This window comes from Carassius gibelio, chromosome A25, assembly GCF_023724105.1.
Source record: "Carassius gibelio isolate Cgi1373 ecotype wild population from Czech Republic chromosome A25, carGib1.2-hapl.c, whole genome shotgun sequence".
Classification (NCBI taxonomy): domain Eukaryota; kingdom Metazoa; phylum Chordata; class Actinopteri; order Cypriniformes; family Cyprinidae; genus Carassius; species Carassius gibelio.
This window is the reverse complement of record NC_068395.1, coordinates 1,969,891-1,986,423: the sequence shown is the minus strand read 5'-3', so window position 1 is coordinate 1,986,423 and position 16,533 is coordinate 1,969,891. Positions and strand designations below refer to the sequence as shown.

The 16,533-nt window shown below is 34.7% G+C and overlaps 1 protein-coding gene across 1 annotated transcript; it reads left to right on the top strand.

The window, feature by feature from the left end:
- Nucleotides 1-1,019: 1,019 nt before the first annotated feature.
- Nucleotides 1,020-15,021, top strand: LOC127947238 (p53-induced death domain-containing protein 1). The gene is made up of 16 exons (XM_052544224.1): nt 1,020-1,194; nt 2,257-2,879; nt 4,264-4,677; nt 5,536-5,694; nt 5,840-5,891; nt 6,778-6,979; nt 7,178-7,327; nt 7,424-7,597; nt 8,229-8,376; nt 9,454-9,589; nt 9,677-9,827; nt 9,954-10,077; nt 10,165-10,280; nt 10,353-10,460; nt 12,196-12,374; nt 14,002-15,021. The coding sequence occupies exons 2-16, from the start codon at nt 2,414-2,416 to the stop codon at nt 14,234-14,236; spliced, it is 2,814 nt and encodes a 937-aa protein (XP_052400184.1). The 5' UTR covers nt 1,020-1,194; nt 2,257-2,413; the 3' UTR covers nt 14,237-15,021.
- The last annotated feature ends 1,512 nt before the right edge of the window (nt 15,022-16,533 follow it).

Here is a 16,533-nt window from a genome sequence, read left to right as displayed (position 1 = left end):
CATAACTAACTTGAGACTTTTTTACAAAGGTTAAAAACCCCAAAACTTGATTTGTGAATGAAATAAATAGAAATAATGAAAATAAAATAATTGTTTTTGCCTATTCATACCTTTTCTCTCTCACACACACACACACACACACACACACACACACACACACACACACACACACACACACACACACACACACATATATATATATATATATATTATAACAGTCCTGGTGTCTAAGTTAAAAGAATAAAATATAAATGAAACAAGCAATAAAATATGATACATTTTATGTGCTGCTTATGCTTTCTTTTATATTAGATTATATTATGTTGTTATGTTATGTTTTGTTATGTTATGCTATGTAACGTTACGTTACGTTATGTTACGTTATATAATTGTTACAATGATAAATATAATATTAATGATAAATTATAAATGATAGCAACCTTAACCGAATGTACAGAAATGCCCTAATTCTTACAGCTGGCCTAAATTCAGGTAAGTATCTTAAGAAAACAACTCAATTAAGTATTTCAGGTAAGTGATACTTGAGTAAACTTTTCTATGACATACTGTAAGTGTCTTAAAATTATTGATAAAATAAAAAAAAATTGTTTGAACATTAAAACATGTAAATTACAATTTGGTATGACAATTAATTAATTTAACTAACCTTTACATTAAATGAGAGAGAGAGAGACAAGAATTAGTTGTTTCCGTTCCTCTTTGTTGTCTGAGGATGCGCTGCAGTCGTCATGGTAACTCTACTCTCTCAACTGTCACCCAGTTTAGAAAATGCAGCTGAACTACGCAAACTCATCATATATTTAAGTAATTAAAATAAAACGTATATATATACATACATGTAAATTGAAAGTAATGTGTAAAAATCAAAATTTAATTTGTGACCCAAACTATACGTAGGGTGGTCACATTATATTATATTAACATGCTTTTTAAGTGTTCTTAAAAGTAAAGTGTTACTGTGTCTTTAAGAAATCTCCTCCCGCCTTTTGCTCAAAGTACCGCGGTGAATGTCAACACGAGACATGTGCGTGAACACGGAAGTAAACTTATTATATTTAACACATCAAATAAAGAAGACAGTTTGGTTCTTTACGTGTTAGTTTTATAGAAATCGTTTTATAGAAGTCTTAAACGCTACAGACGCCGTCACGTGTATCAGGAATGAGCAGCAGTGTAAGTGTTTATCATTCAGTCAGTTTGTGTACTGGTTAAGATCATATATAACTTATTATTCTGTATAAAAGTTGAGTGGAGTCTTTTCCAGCACTAGAAAATGTTGTTACACACTTGAATTCAGCTGTGATTTAGTTTTAGCCACAATGGAATAAATGAGAATGATGCCTTTACAGTGATTTACCATGGTAAATATAGTTAGCTTTAAAACAGTTAGATAATGCATGCAGTTATTGTTGCTAAATGCAATATTTTGGTATTACCCACCTCTGTCATTAAATGATAAAGTTAGCTTATAAAGTCTATGAGTAAAATGGCTGTGAGTAATAATGTACACACTGAAATTAATAAATGTGCAATAATACGCTGTAATTTAAGCATGTAAACATGTAAACACAACTCACGTACATATACACACTGTTTATGTAAATAACATTTAAACAGCAGCAATTTGCAGGCATTATTCTATTAGAAATATTTGATATATATTTTATTAGAAATTTAGGACATTAGAAATGTTTTTTTTATATTATATAGATATTTACAGATATTTTTTAGATATTATATATCTAGATATATAAATACATTTCATTAATTATACTATTTTAATTATAAAAAAAAATATATACTTAAAAAATATAGAAGCATAATTTTTTTTTATAATTATTAATAGTTAGTATATTTAGTCAATGTACACACAACTCACTTACATATACACACACACACACACTGTTTATGTAGATGGAATGTAGATAAAACAGATAAAATGTAAATAAAAAAATATTCAATTAATATATATATATGTAATTATTATTAAATATTTATTTTAATAATTAATTATAATTTATACTATAATTTATGTTCCCCTAACCCTATATACATATATAAAAGGTAACTATGCATTGATGAAACCTGTTTATTTATCATTTTTCAGTAGTGGTGATGCTCAGGTGCTGATCTTGAGTTTTTTTCTCTGTGCAGTTCATTGTTATGGTTTTATTGATTCTGAGTCTTTCCAATTAACACCTTTCTTTCTCTCCGACTGATGTTTTGTCTCTCTAGTGCAGGGGCTTGTCTGAACATGGCTGGCCAGTCTAGAGATGTGACCCCACCGCGGTGATGGAAAGATGGAGACAGAGGTGCCAGATTCATCGCTCCTTCATTCTTCTCACTATATGTTGTTTGGAGGAGGGGCTGAAGAAAAGGAAAAAGGGAATAGATGGAGAGAGAAGAGCATGAACAGGCAGAGGAGAAAGTGTGGCTGGCCACAAATCTTGGAGAAAGAGAAGAAGGAGGAGATATCGATGGTTTTCAAGCTGAAAGAGGAGCGATGATGGAGACAGAAGTGTTACCAGGCTTCTTTGGGAACTCACAGTTGGAAGAAAACTCTGACCATACGGATAACTGGGCTCCGTCCATCTTTTCGTCCTCTTCTTCCTCTCTGCTCTGTCTCTCTCCTCCTCTTCCTCCGTCTGTGGAGCTGGATGGGGTGCTGGCAGAGGGCCGGCTGGTTCTGGACGTGTATCGGAGCGGTGGAGGGGTTCTCCCTGTGTTCTGGGAGTGTGCTCAGGAGCGGATGAGAGGCCTGCAGTACCTCAGACTGGGATCCGAGGATGAGGGGGCGCTAGAGAGAGCACTGAGTGTCCTGCCCCGACTCACACACCTGCGCTCTCTGACTATCAGAGGTACACACACACACACACACACACACACACACACCTATCTATCTATCTATCTGTCTGTCTGTCCATCCATCCATCATCCATCCATCCACCATCTATCCATCCATTCTCCAACCATCCATCCATCTATCTATCTATCTATCCATCCATCCATCCATCCTTCCATCCATCCATCATCTATCTATCATCCGTCCATCCCCTATCATCTGTCCATCCATCCATCCATCCATCTATCTATCTATCTATCCATCCATCCATCCATCCTTCCATCCATCCATCATCTATCTATCATCCGTCCATCCCCTATCATCTGTCCATCCATCCATCCATCCATCCATGCATCATCCGTCCATCCATTCATTCATCCATGCATCATCCATCCATCCATCCATCCATCATCTATCTATCTGTCTATCATCCATCTATCTATCTATCTATCTATCTATCTATCTATCTATCTATCTATCTATCTATCTATCTATCTATCTATATCCATCCATCCATCCATCCTTCCATCCATCATCTGTCCATCCATCCATCCATCATTTGCCCATCCATTCATCCATCCATGCATCATCCATCCATCCATCCATCCATCCATCATCCATCCATCATCTATCTATCTGTCTATCATCCTTCCATCCATCCATCATCTATCTATCTGTCTATCATCCATCCATTCATCCATCCATCTATCCATCCATCATCTATCTGTCTTTCATCCATCCATTCATCCATCCATCCATCCATAATCTATCTATCTGTCTATCATCCATCCATCATCTATCTATCTGTCTATCATCCATCCATTCATCCATCCATCCATCCATCCATAATCTATCTATCTGTCTATCATCCATCCATCATCTATCTATCTGTCTATCATCCATCCATTCATCCATCCATCCATCCATCCATCATCTATCTATCTGTCTTTCATCCATCCATTCATCCATCCATCCATCCATCCATCCATCCATCCATAATCTATCTATCTGTCTATCATCCATCCATTCATCCATCCATCCATCCATCCATCCATCATCTATCTATCTGTCTATCATCCATCCATTCATCCATCCATCCACCATCCATCCATCGTCTGTCCATCATCCGTCCCTCCATCCATCCATCCTTCCATCCATCATCTACCCATCATCCGTCCGTCCATCCATCCATCCTTCCATCCATCATCTACCCATCATCCGTCCGTCCATCCATCCATCCTTCCATCCATCATCTACCCATCATCCATCCATCCTTCCATCCATCTATCTGTCTATCATCCATCCATTCATCCATCCATCCATCCTTCTTTGTGTGTTTTTGTTATGTTTATGTTCTGTCTAACGTGTTTCATGTGTTTATATTCTCTCTCTGTCTGAAGGACATCGTTTCTATGACCCTCAGGGTGACCCTCTCCCCGGCCTCCTCTCCTCTCTCCCTGACTCTGTCTGCTCTCTGTCTCTCCTCGTTCACCTGGATCTCTCCTTCAACCGTCTCTCCTCTCTTCCTCCCTGTCTCCTGTCTCTCTCTCGTCTCTCGGAGCTGCTGCTGTGTCATAATCGTCTGCTGGGTCTCCCGGAGGGTCTGGGAGCGCTGGTGTCCCTGCGGCGGGTCAGTGTGCTGGGGAACAGGCTGGTGGATCTGCCCCGGGGTCTGGGCCTCCTCTGCAGGCTGGAGGAGCTGGACGTGTCCTTCAACCAGCTGGAGAGACTTCCAGATGAACTCGGCCAACTACAAGACTTACAAAAACTGGAGCTGTCAAACAACAGGCTCAGAGCGCTGCCAGAGACTCTGGGTGAAGAACACACACACACAAATGTTTTATGAGGACTTTGCATATATATGTAATATATTTTATAGTGGACAGACTGTATTTTACCCCTAAACACTGCCCTGCATTTTGACAGTTTCCACAAAAAAACAAAAACAAAAAATCTAAATGTTAGGCTTTACTACTGTCTGTCTCGTTAAATGAGGACATGAGATAGGCTTTAATTGTTTTAAATAAAACAAGAAAAGCAAAATAATACAGACTAATAATTTGTTTACCTAGTTGTTTTATGCCATGTTAACATCTAAGGCTTTTTTTGTGAGAAGAGAAGAATGGTACAAATGCTCTTAAAAAAATAGGTAAATAAACATTTGATAATCATTTTAATAGTATTTAATATTTAATCGCATCTAAGGATATTTCCATGTCGAGTATGGTAAAAAAAAAATCTTTAGAAAACATATTTGATTAATAATTAATTTTATATTTATAGGTAGATAAGGGATAAACAGATATGATAAATATGATAAATATAATTTATATACAAATAGATACATTCAAGGTTTTTAGGTACTTAGAATAAAACAAAATTAATTAAACAAAATATATTAAAGTTGTTTATTTTATGTAAAGTATTCCTAGATGTCTGCAAAGCGAGGTTTTGGCAGATTTAGTTAGACAATTTTATCCCCAAACTATAGCAAAATAAACACAAGACGCAAATCTGTCCTGGAAAGCCTTAAATAATGCCATCTTTGAGTCAAAAACTAGTTTTATACTTTGCAAACTACAGTAGAAACAAGTATTTCCAAATGAGATTTCAGCTTTTGGAAGGAAAGTCTTCTGTGAGTTTAACTGTCTGGTGTCTGCTCTCTCTGTCAGGGTCTCTCCGCTCTTTGAGGCAGCTAGTAATCCAGAGTAATGATCTGAGGACTGTTCCTGAATGTTTGCGCTCCCTCCCGCTGCTCGACAAACTCGACACGAGGAACAACCCGCTGGGACGACCGCTGACACCCCCACCGATCGCCCACATCACCCCAGGTGCTGCTGCTTTACTCTAGTTTACATTGCATTATTAGAATGACTTTTCCATCAAACAAATACAAGTATTTTACTGCATAATGATGGATGAAACCTGAGCAAGCTAAGCCTGTTTGATCCCAATGACGGTGTTTGTGCTTTATAGTTCTGGAAGAATCCGAGATCCCAGAGTTGCACCTCGGATTTGGTCAAAACAGGTGAAGTGAGCCCTACATTATAAATTTTGGGGGCGGTTTTAATGTTCTTGAAAGATGTTTTAAAAACACTAAAATTGTGAAATATTATTACATTTTAAAATAACTGTTTTCTATTTTAATATATTTTAAAATATAATTTATTTTTGTGATGTGCAGCAGTATTTTCAGCATCATTACTCCAGTCTTCAGTGTCACATGATCTTCAGAAATCATGATAATATGCTGATTTGCTGCTCAAGAAATATTTATTATTATTATCATCAAACTGTTGTGCATGTTCATATTTTTTTGGAAAACATTGTTTTTTTTTCTGGATTTTTTTATTTATTTTTTCAATTTGAATGCATCTTTGCGCAAGAAAAATATTATTTAAAAAAATTAACTTACTACTATTACTAAAAAAATTGTATGCAGAATTAATAAAAAAAAAAAAAATTTTTAATTATAATGCAGTTAACATCTCTAATGCTAGTTCCAAATGTAAAGGTGCGTCCCAAATCACATACTTATGCACTATTTTATGACGTTTTTTAGTATAAATAGTGCAAGTAGTGCATTCACAAGTGCATTCATAAGTGTGGAATTTTAGACACTTCATGCATTCCACTGTCGCAGCTTTAATTATGTAAGGAAGGGGGAGTGGCTATCAGACTCCTATTATGACTGAGAAAGTACATAGTCTATGTCTTTGAGTACATAGTGCATAAGTACAGTGTATGAGTGCATAGTGTATGAGTTTCAGTTTCAGTTTATTTGTCAGGGACAATGTACAAAATACATGAATCTTACGAAGAGATGAGTGCGTAGTGTATGAGTATGTAGTGCATGAGTGCATAGTGTATAGTGCGTCATTTGGGACGCAGATTAACTCTTCTCTGCCCATCAGTTTTCAAGTATCATCTGCTGGTTGTCACGTGTTCCTTCCTGGAGGGGCGGAGCTCTTGTTTCCACGGAGATGCGTAAACACAGTCACACAGCTCCAGTGGGCAGAGAGGAGACCAGACAGAAAGTGGGTGTGGCTAGAGGAGCACGATGTCCTTTTGAGTCGACAGCTGGAGCTCCGCCCACACGGAGCCACATTTGAGGAGGTTGTTGTTATCGTTTTTCCTAATAATAAATTTAATGATTATAATTAAATATATGAATATTAATAAAGTAAATTTTTTAAGTGGGGCAAAAGTAGCTTATAGAGTGAAAGAAGATTTTTTATAATGCACAAATAATAAAATAAATATATATTTTAAATAAAAGATACAATAATATTTCTCTGTGTCACTGTTTTTTAGCCAGTAGAGGTGTGTATTCCATATCACAAAACACGGAAAGGTGATGTTGCGGTTCGCAGGTTTGATGGTCAGTCTTGGTCGACACTACCAACCCTGACCAGAAGGGGAAGTGAGAAACACAGCTGCAGGCCTGGAGGACGCCCAGCACGGGTGAGCCAATCAGATCCCTCTCAGTCCAAACCCTGTAAACCATCCTGAGGGCATTAATGCACACACATATATATGTATTATCATCTGTGTTTGCAGTTGGCCTGCTGCAGTGTGTCTCAGTTCTCCTGGTTTGTGGCCGTCTCTCGTCCGTTCCTGGACAGTTGCTCTGTGTCTCCAGAGGGGGCGCTGCTTGTGTCTCAATTCGACCCGGGGATCAAAATTACTTTCCCTCCAGAGTGCACAGCAGAGACACGTACAGTCACAATGCAGGTCTGTACATATTTATACTAAACAGTTTGTGTCATTAAAACATGATCATCGTGCTGTTTTAAATTTTTCCATGCAGTGTGATTATTATTTTTACACTGCGGCCAAAAAAGCAATGAGACGGCAAAGGTTATGAATTAAATAAAATAAAGGTTATAATTTATTTTGTAAGGTATTTAGTAAATGCATCTTCAAAATGTTAAAATGTACAGTTGGTCTATGAATCTTTCTTATCGCAGTACCACGGATATACTATTATAATATTAATACTTTGAATTAGATTTTATTTTTTTTGATTTTCTGTTTTCATGTTTATGTTTTAGTAAAGTAAATTTTATTTTAACGGACATAAACAATTTTTTGCCATTTTTATTAGTTCATGTTTTTTTTTTTTTTTTTTTTATAGTTTTCAATTTTAGTGTATGTTAGTACTTGAAACTAAATAAAATTAAGAAATGTAACTTGGGCAGTTAGCTGAAATAAAATATGCTTATATATATATATATATATATCTATATATATATATATAATATTATTTGTAATATTTTAGCTTTAGTTAATGCTTATTTAGTTAATGCTATGTTATTTCCCTAGAATTATACATTTTAATTAATTAATTTTATTTTGTCCTCAGGTCCTGCAGGTGGTTCTGTCTGAGGTACAGGACCTGACTGGAGACCCTCATGCGAGTGCCAGTCCACTGCTGTGCCTCTCTCAAACTCCCAGCATGCATTTCCTTCAGCCAATCACAGTGCAGATTCCTCTTCCTCCTGGAGTGACTGGTATTGCATCGCATTAACTTTTCACTTCTTTCTAGGAAACGGTTTTATTGTTAAACCAAGCTGATCTTAAACTTGTTAGATAACTTGTCACATAAAACTAACTTTTTCTCTATTTTAGAATAAATGCCACATACTTTGATATTTTTATGTAATGCAGGGATTCTTTTTTTTTTGTCAGATCTTAGATAAACATATTTATTTAAATTACCCTAAGATTTTAAGTTTATTTTCAATCATTTTACAGCACATTTGCATGCTTTCAGATGTTGGTTAATGGTCACATGAAGTCAAAGTTAATAGATAAAATATTTAATCTTTTTATTTTTAATATGTAGCTGTGTTTAAACCTCTTTTTAAATGTAAAAGTTTCTCAGTTCACACTATTTTCACACTACGGTTTTAAAAAATTAACTAAATGACAATAATAATAACAATAATGACGATGATAGTAATAATAATTATTATGATTCAACTCTAAATATAAAAATAAAGTCAAGTATATATTACTGTTAATTACAAATTTGAAGGAATATGTTTGTAATTTATATATATATATATATATATATATATATATATATATATATATATAATGTATAACAATACTGTAAATTATACATTACAAGAATACAAAATACTTTTATAATACTCTTCATTTAAAAAATTTAAAAACCTCAAGCTTTTACCATTTGAAATCCTCCAACTTTTATTTTGAAAAATACTACTGCATATCACACTTTATGCATACTTTATACTGCCATTTTTTTTTTAAAGTAGTATGTGAAACTACTTTTTATATATAATTTTGAAACCGGTTTGTGTGTAAAAATGCCAATCTTGTCACATGACCTCACTACATCTCATGTTTAATTCAGCACATGGTGTCCAATTTAAAAAAAATGCAGTTGATAACGTTTGTCATAATTTATTCTCTGAAAACAGAAGCTCAAGTCATGGGATACAGTATTACCTGGTGTGAAAATGTGCACAGTTCACTTATTGCAAAACTAGAAGGATTGGTATGGTATAGTATGAGTAGTAATATGAGTGTACCTCCGATTCCTGTCTGTGTGTGTTCAGGACACATGGTGGACATGTCCCGTTTGCACCTGATGCACGGCGACCCCACGACCCACACCTGGACTGACATCACCGCTCAGGTGTCGCTTTACGTCACGCACATCTACGCCGTCTTCTCCATCACACACTTCTCATGGTGAGCGTCTGTAAACACACACACAAGCGTGAACCCATCAGTCTGTTATATATGTGTGTGTGTGTGTGTGTGTGTGTGTGTGTTCAGGTACTGGTTGTGGTACACCACTCACAGGTGTGTTAGTGGTATCGTCAGGAAGATGTATCATCGTTTGAAACAGTTTCGGATTCGATTCCTGGCGCTACAGAAAAAAAACGACCCAGAGCAGGTTCTGCTGCAGTGTTTGCCATCAGACAAGGTGAGTGTGTGTGTGTGTGTGTGTTGATGTAACATTCATATTCCAGGTGGAAGTCAACCTATGCACTTATTCACTGCTATAAGCTCTGTATATTGACGGAGGACTTCTTCCCGTCTGTATTTTCAGGCGGAGAGCAGGTTGGCGTCTCTGTCGGAGCAGTATGAAGGTCCTCAGCCGTCGGAGTTGTGCGTCCTGCTGGAGGGGGAGCAGTTTTTTGCTGGTTTCGAGAGAGGCATTGATATCAGCGCAGGTGGACACACACACACAAAGCATAAAACAGACTGCTATAAATCACAGTAATAGCTGGAGTGTGTTTGGTGGAATGTGTTTCTCTCAGACCGTCCGGACTGTAAAGATGGCAGACTCTCCTTCACCTTTTACTCTCACCTGAAGAACATTAAAGAGGTGCACGTGTGCCCGACCCAGCCACGGCAGGGCACCGTGAGAGGACAGGTGAGACGGGACACGGGGTCACAGCTGTTGAATCAGCCCAGAAGTGATGTAATAACATGTGCGTCCTTCTAGGTGTCATTTTACCGCGGTGAAGTGCCCGGCGATCTTCCAGAGGAAGTGGCGAGGAAGAGAAAAGGTCATGACGACCAGTGGATGGCGACGCTTCCTCTCCGGATTCCTGTGAGAAAATCATTCCTCTGTCACCACAATGCTGTATTGTTTATTATAAGATATCGCTCGTAAGACTTGAGTCTGAAATGTAATGCTCAGAAAAAATATATATTTAAAAATATATTTACTAAGTATTATAGGATGCAATGCCTAGTGCAAATGTATGCTTAAATATTTACATTAATATTATATTTAAAATTATATTTAATAATATATTAAGAATTACATAAATACATCTATAAATCTATTTGTAGTTTAATATATTATTAATATTATATTACTATATAAAATTGAGTGACGTGTATATATTTTTGTGTGTTTCAGTATATACACAGGACAGACCAAAAGTTTACTATTTTTAATGTTTTTGAAAGAGGTTTCTTCTGCTCGTCAAGCCTGCATTTATTTGATCAAAAATACAGAAAAAACAGTAATATTGTGAAATATTATTACAACTTAAAATAATAGTTTTCTATTTAAATATACTTTAAAAAAATAATTTATTCCTGTGATGCAAAGCTGTATTTTCAGCATCATTCCTCCAGCCTTCAGTGTCACATGTAACATCAGTCGATCACATGATCATTTAGAAATCATTCTAATATTCTGATTTATTATGAGTGTTGGAAACAGTTCTGCCGTCTAATATATTTGATCAATAAAAGGTTAAAAATAACTGCATTTATTAAAAAAAAAATATATATATATATATATAATATATTTTCTTTACTATCACTTTTTATCAATTTAACACATCCTTGCTGAATAAAAGTATTGATTTTATTTAAAAAGAAGAAGAAAAAAAAATTACTGACCCCAAATTACTGACCAGTAGTGTATATTATTATTACAAAATATTTATATTTTAAAAACATAGCTTCTTTTTTACTTTTTATTCATCAAAGTATCCTAAAAAAGTATCACATGTTCTGAAAAAATATTAAGCATAAGAAATGTTTCCAACTTTGATAATGAACCATCATATTAGAATGATTTCTAAAGGATCATGTGATAATGATCCTAAAAAATCAGCTTTGCATCACAGAAATAAATGATCATTTAAAGTATAATACATTTAAAAACAATTATTTTAAGTTGTAATAATATATCACAATATTACATTTTTTTTCTGTATTTTTGATCAAATAAATGCAGGCTTGATGAGCAGAAGAAACTTCTTTCAAAAATATTAAAAATAGTGATGTTTCCAAACTTTTAGTCTGTACTGTGTATATATATATATATATATATATATATATATACACAAAATATTGTGTGCATGTGTCATTATTTATAATTAAAGTGATATTTTATATGCAATAATTAATATTATGCGATAATATAAATGCATATTAAAAAATATTATAAAAATATTACAAAGTATATTTGTATTATTATATACGCATATACTCTATTAAGTATTCATTCAGTATATGTAAGTATTCATAGATAATAGTTCCAATAAAAATGCACAAATTAAAGTGCTTATTAGCAGCCTGCTAATGTTTCAGTATTGTCAGGTTTCACGTGTGCAAATTGTGTCTGTTATAACTGACTATACTATTTCAAATCAGCTACTTAATAGGTTAGGATGCTGCCTATGTAGACACTAGTGTTCAGAACACAGCCCATGCACAATATTTCAACTCGAAATCACATATTTATTTAATTTTGTGCAGCATTTCCGTCTATAATGTAAACTGTGCCGGATGAATAAGTATTGTTGTATCGTATGCACACACAGAATGCAGACTGTGATGGGAGCATCTCCGGCGAGCTGAACCTGGGCGACCCAGAGAGCGGCTACCTGACAGAGACCAACCTGCTGTCCATCTCCTTACGCATCAACCAAGAGTGGCAGAACATCGGCATCAACCTGGGCATCAGCTACGAGCAGCTGGAACGCATCCGAAACCAGCACAGGTGGGCATCAGGTCACAGCCAGCAGATGGCGCTGTTAATCAGGACTGAGAGCCTTACAGCACATTCAGTCTACTTTAACCACAGGACTGATTTAGTACAGATTATACAGCAATTCACAATTCATGTGGCATGCAATGATGTGGCAGATTAGACATAAACTGCATTATACCTTTTTTCCCACCAGAATAGGTTGTTACAGTATTCACATTTATCGCATCTCGTAACATTCCCTATTTCTGAATACTGACTCATTGAATGTTAGGATTTATTTTCAAGCCAGATCAGTGTGACCTCAAGAGCTTTTAATAACAGAAACAAACATCTTAAAGGGACAGTTCACATTCAGTTGCTGCTCCTCACTGACTTGCACAGTATTATTTTTCTATATACTGTGGAACTCAAATGGGGACCAGCAACTATCCATTTAAGATCAGATTTTACATCACAGATGGTGTAAAATGGCTTATAATTTTTGGGAAATGCTTATATAGAGAGAGAGGCAGTGTGTCAGTGAGTGATGAGGGAAGAAATGCAGACAGCAGTGGTTTTATGAGGGGAATCTGAGTGTTTTGTGTTGATGGCTCAGCCGTCTGGGACACTGCAGGAGACGGTACACACTCACACACATCATGCACGCTCAGTTTGTCAAGCCCTCCACGTCCTGTTCTGGAGTCTGTTCGTCTGAAACCCCAGTGTCTCTTAGTTCAAGTTACACTTCAATAAATCTGTTCTATTAAGGAGCAATATAGCTGAATAAATTATGAAGAACTAAAAAAGTTCTAAAATGTTGCAATTATATAAAATACAAAGCATGTCAGTCAAAAAATGCATGTATTTATTTCAAGGACATTTCTGATAATTTTTAATTTCAAAGCATATTTATGCCATTTTTTTTTATTATTTTACATTAATAATGTTATGCCTTACTAATTTATTTATTTAATACATTTTATCCCCAATTCTCATTCTTTCAGATTATTTATTTTAGTTGTTTTGAGATACTATTATTGTTATAATATTTGAAATTAGGTGTTTTTATTATATTTAGTACTTTTTCATTTTAACTAACATTTTAATAATTTTGTTGTGTTTGTTTATATATATATATATATATACACACAAACATACATAAACTTGTGTACTATATGTTTAATACATTTATTAAATGTTTTAGTTATTTGACTACATCAAAATAAGAAATATTTCTTAGGCAACTATCTGAAAATTAGTTGAAGATTTGTATTAAATTTAATTTTAATCTCTATTATTGTTTATTTCATTTCAAGTAATGAAATGTTTTTTTTTTAAGATTTTAGTTTTATTAAACGATAATGACCCTTATAAAAGTCCTTTTTTTTTTTTTGTTATGAAAATTTGTTAGACTCATGTTTAATTAAATTATTTATTTATTGCAACATTACATTAGATATTTAGTAATTTTGTTATCCAACTACTATTGATTTATTTATTTTTTATTTCGTTCAGTATATTTCTATAAAATACTTTAATTATGACAAAAATGTACAGTAACGGGAGACAGACCAGTTTAGTAACAGTAATAGTGGCATTAGTAGTAATAGTAAAAAAAATTTAATAAACTGGCATCTCCTTGCGTTTGTTTTGTCAGGGATAACTTTGGGACCCAGGTGATGGCGATGCTCTTTCATTGGGCGAGAGGGCAGCAGGGGGCGGGGCCAGGGGCGGTGGAACGGCTGATGAAAGCACTGGAGGACAGTGGAAGGCGGGACTTGGCAGAGGAAGTAAAGGACATAGTGACTCTAGGGAAGAGAAAGTATGAAGAATCGCTGAAGAGAGTCGGACTGGAGACACCAGTGAACTCTGCAGACCCTCAGTCCAGCTGACACACACTCACACACACCATTGAGATGACAACATCATGACATATAAACTCCTAACAGCAGCACTGCAGACCAAACCAGTGACACACATGGACATACAGCACAGAGTCTCATCTCTCTGGGTCTCAGAGCAGCAGTCTGTCTGATGTCTTCATTACATGCCTCTCAAACTCACAGCAGATGTGTTTTATTTGTAGTGAGACACAATGCTGCACATTTATACTGAGCCAAATGAGCCATGAGTATTTGTTACGTGTTTTTTAGTGTTTTAACCAAGAAAAAATCTAAATGTTTTGTATATTTAATGTAAATGGTGATTACAAGCAGCCTCTCAAAAGGATCGTATTACATATTTTTGGTGTGTGTGTGTGTGTGTGTGTATATATAAAGATAGATAGATAATATTTAATAATATATAACTTAATTATATTTAATTATTGAATGAAATTATTGAAAAAAGGACTTATAAAACAATACAGGTGTACTTAGAAATAATAATAATAATAAAGCAGCGCAATTGTGCAATTTAATAATAAAAATAAAACAGTGTTCTCCATAAGAAAGTTTTACAGCTCATATAGTTTTAAAATTAAAATATATATACGCACACACACACACACACACCCATGTATAATTTTCATGGTTGTGAGAATGCTGTGTCTGTATGTAAGAGAGAAGTTGGGAGTAAAAGGTGCTTATTTGTCATGAAATTATGAAAGAAATAATGCAATGCAAATACAACAATAAATACAATGCAAAAATCCCAAGGGACATAAAAATAATCTTAATCTTATATTTGTACAAAATGAAAATCTAATTTGTTTCGAAGTGCAATATGATCAGGACACGGTTTTTGACGGATCCCGTGACGTCATCCCCGCACAGCATTATGGACATCTGAACAATCCAAATCGTAGACATATAATTACCTAGATGGTTCCCTGTCTTGTTATGTAAATTAAGCAATAAAAAATGTAAAAAAAAAAAATACCTAGACGCCTCATTGGCCGCTCGACCGCACGTCAACGTCGCCGCCATATTGGAACGGGCAACTCTCACATCAGGACAGAAGAAAACATACCAGACTCATCGACAGATTGGACACCTACAAACCGTCACACGATAATAAAAACAGATCTCGGGGTGTTATCTTTCACAGGTAAGACTCAGCTGTTCTTTCTCGATGTTTTTGGTCATTTTTAACATTATGTTAACAGCCAGTGTCAGACTATTAATAATAAATAGCTAGCGGTATCGCTAACGTAGTTAGAAGTGAGACTTCATAAGAATTTAAAGTTTTTAATGAATTTTTATTACGTTTTAACTTATATTGCCGTTTATATAATAAACTTAATGGTGTTATGAGCACAATATACAGAGTGAGCCATTTGACTGTCTAGATTAATGATGGAGCTAAATCTTCTCTCTTTAATTTCACTACCGTTACTACTTATTTACAAAGATGAAGTGGTAACACTTTAGAATACTAGTCCTTTAGTTAACATTAATTAATTCATTAACGAACATGAACAAACAATGAACGATACATTTATTACTGTATTTATTCATCTTTGTTCACGTTAGTTAATGAAAATACAGTTTTAAATTGTTAGCACAACTTTTGATTTAAATAATGCATTAGTAAATGTTGAAATTAACATCAACTAAGATTAATAAATGCTGTAGAAGGATTGTTCTCCCTTAGATCATTTTAACTAAAGTAGTTAACTAATATTAACTAATGGACCGTTATTCAAAAGTGTTACTGATTAAGTTCATCATCACTTGATTATAAGGATTTCATTGCTTTTCATAAAACTGTGAACTTATTCTATGTATTCTTTTTTCTTCCCTTTTAGTCATTTGCAAACAGGACATGGACAGCCTTAAGGAAAGCTGAGGAAAGTTTTTCTCAGAGACAAGACTATAAATCCCTAGACTAGTGTTGTGTTTGTACTAAACCCCGAGCAGCCCTGAATGAATCGACAGAATGACCAGCTCATATTCTAAAGCCATTAATCGTTTGAAAGCATTCATTTATACCAGAAAACAAGACAGAAATACTAAGGAAGAAAATCTCTGCATTTAATCATTTAATCGTTTGATTCTGATTCATTCAGACATTTCTAATAATGTTGATACAAATGCTAATACTGCACTCATGTTTATAATAAAAGATGACGTAATCATTCATAAAAAAACTTTTAAACCCAGCAAAGAAATAATGGATGTTGCATTAAGTAATTTATTTTCTCATTACATACAGTCAAGTATATTACACATCAGCAATAATCTGGGGA

Bases quoted from the DNA above. Each gene is read 5' to 3' on its own strand.
- LOC127947238 (XM_052544224.1), top strand. From the start codon at position 2,414: ATGGAGAGAGAAGAGCATGAACAGGCAGAGGAGAAAGTGTGGCTGGCC. The intron at 6,980-7,177 runs GTTGTTGTTATC...ACTGTTTTTTAG, and splicing joins ACGGAGCCACATTTGAGGAG to CCAGTAGAGGTGTGTATTCC. The intron at 10,078-10,164 runs GTGGACACACAC...TGTTTCTCTCAG, and splicing joins AGGCATTGATATCAGCGCAG to ACCGTCCGGACTGTAAAGAT.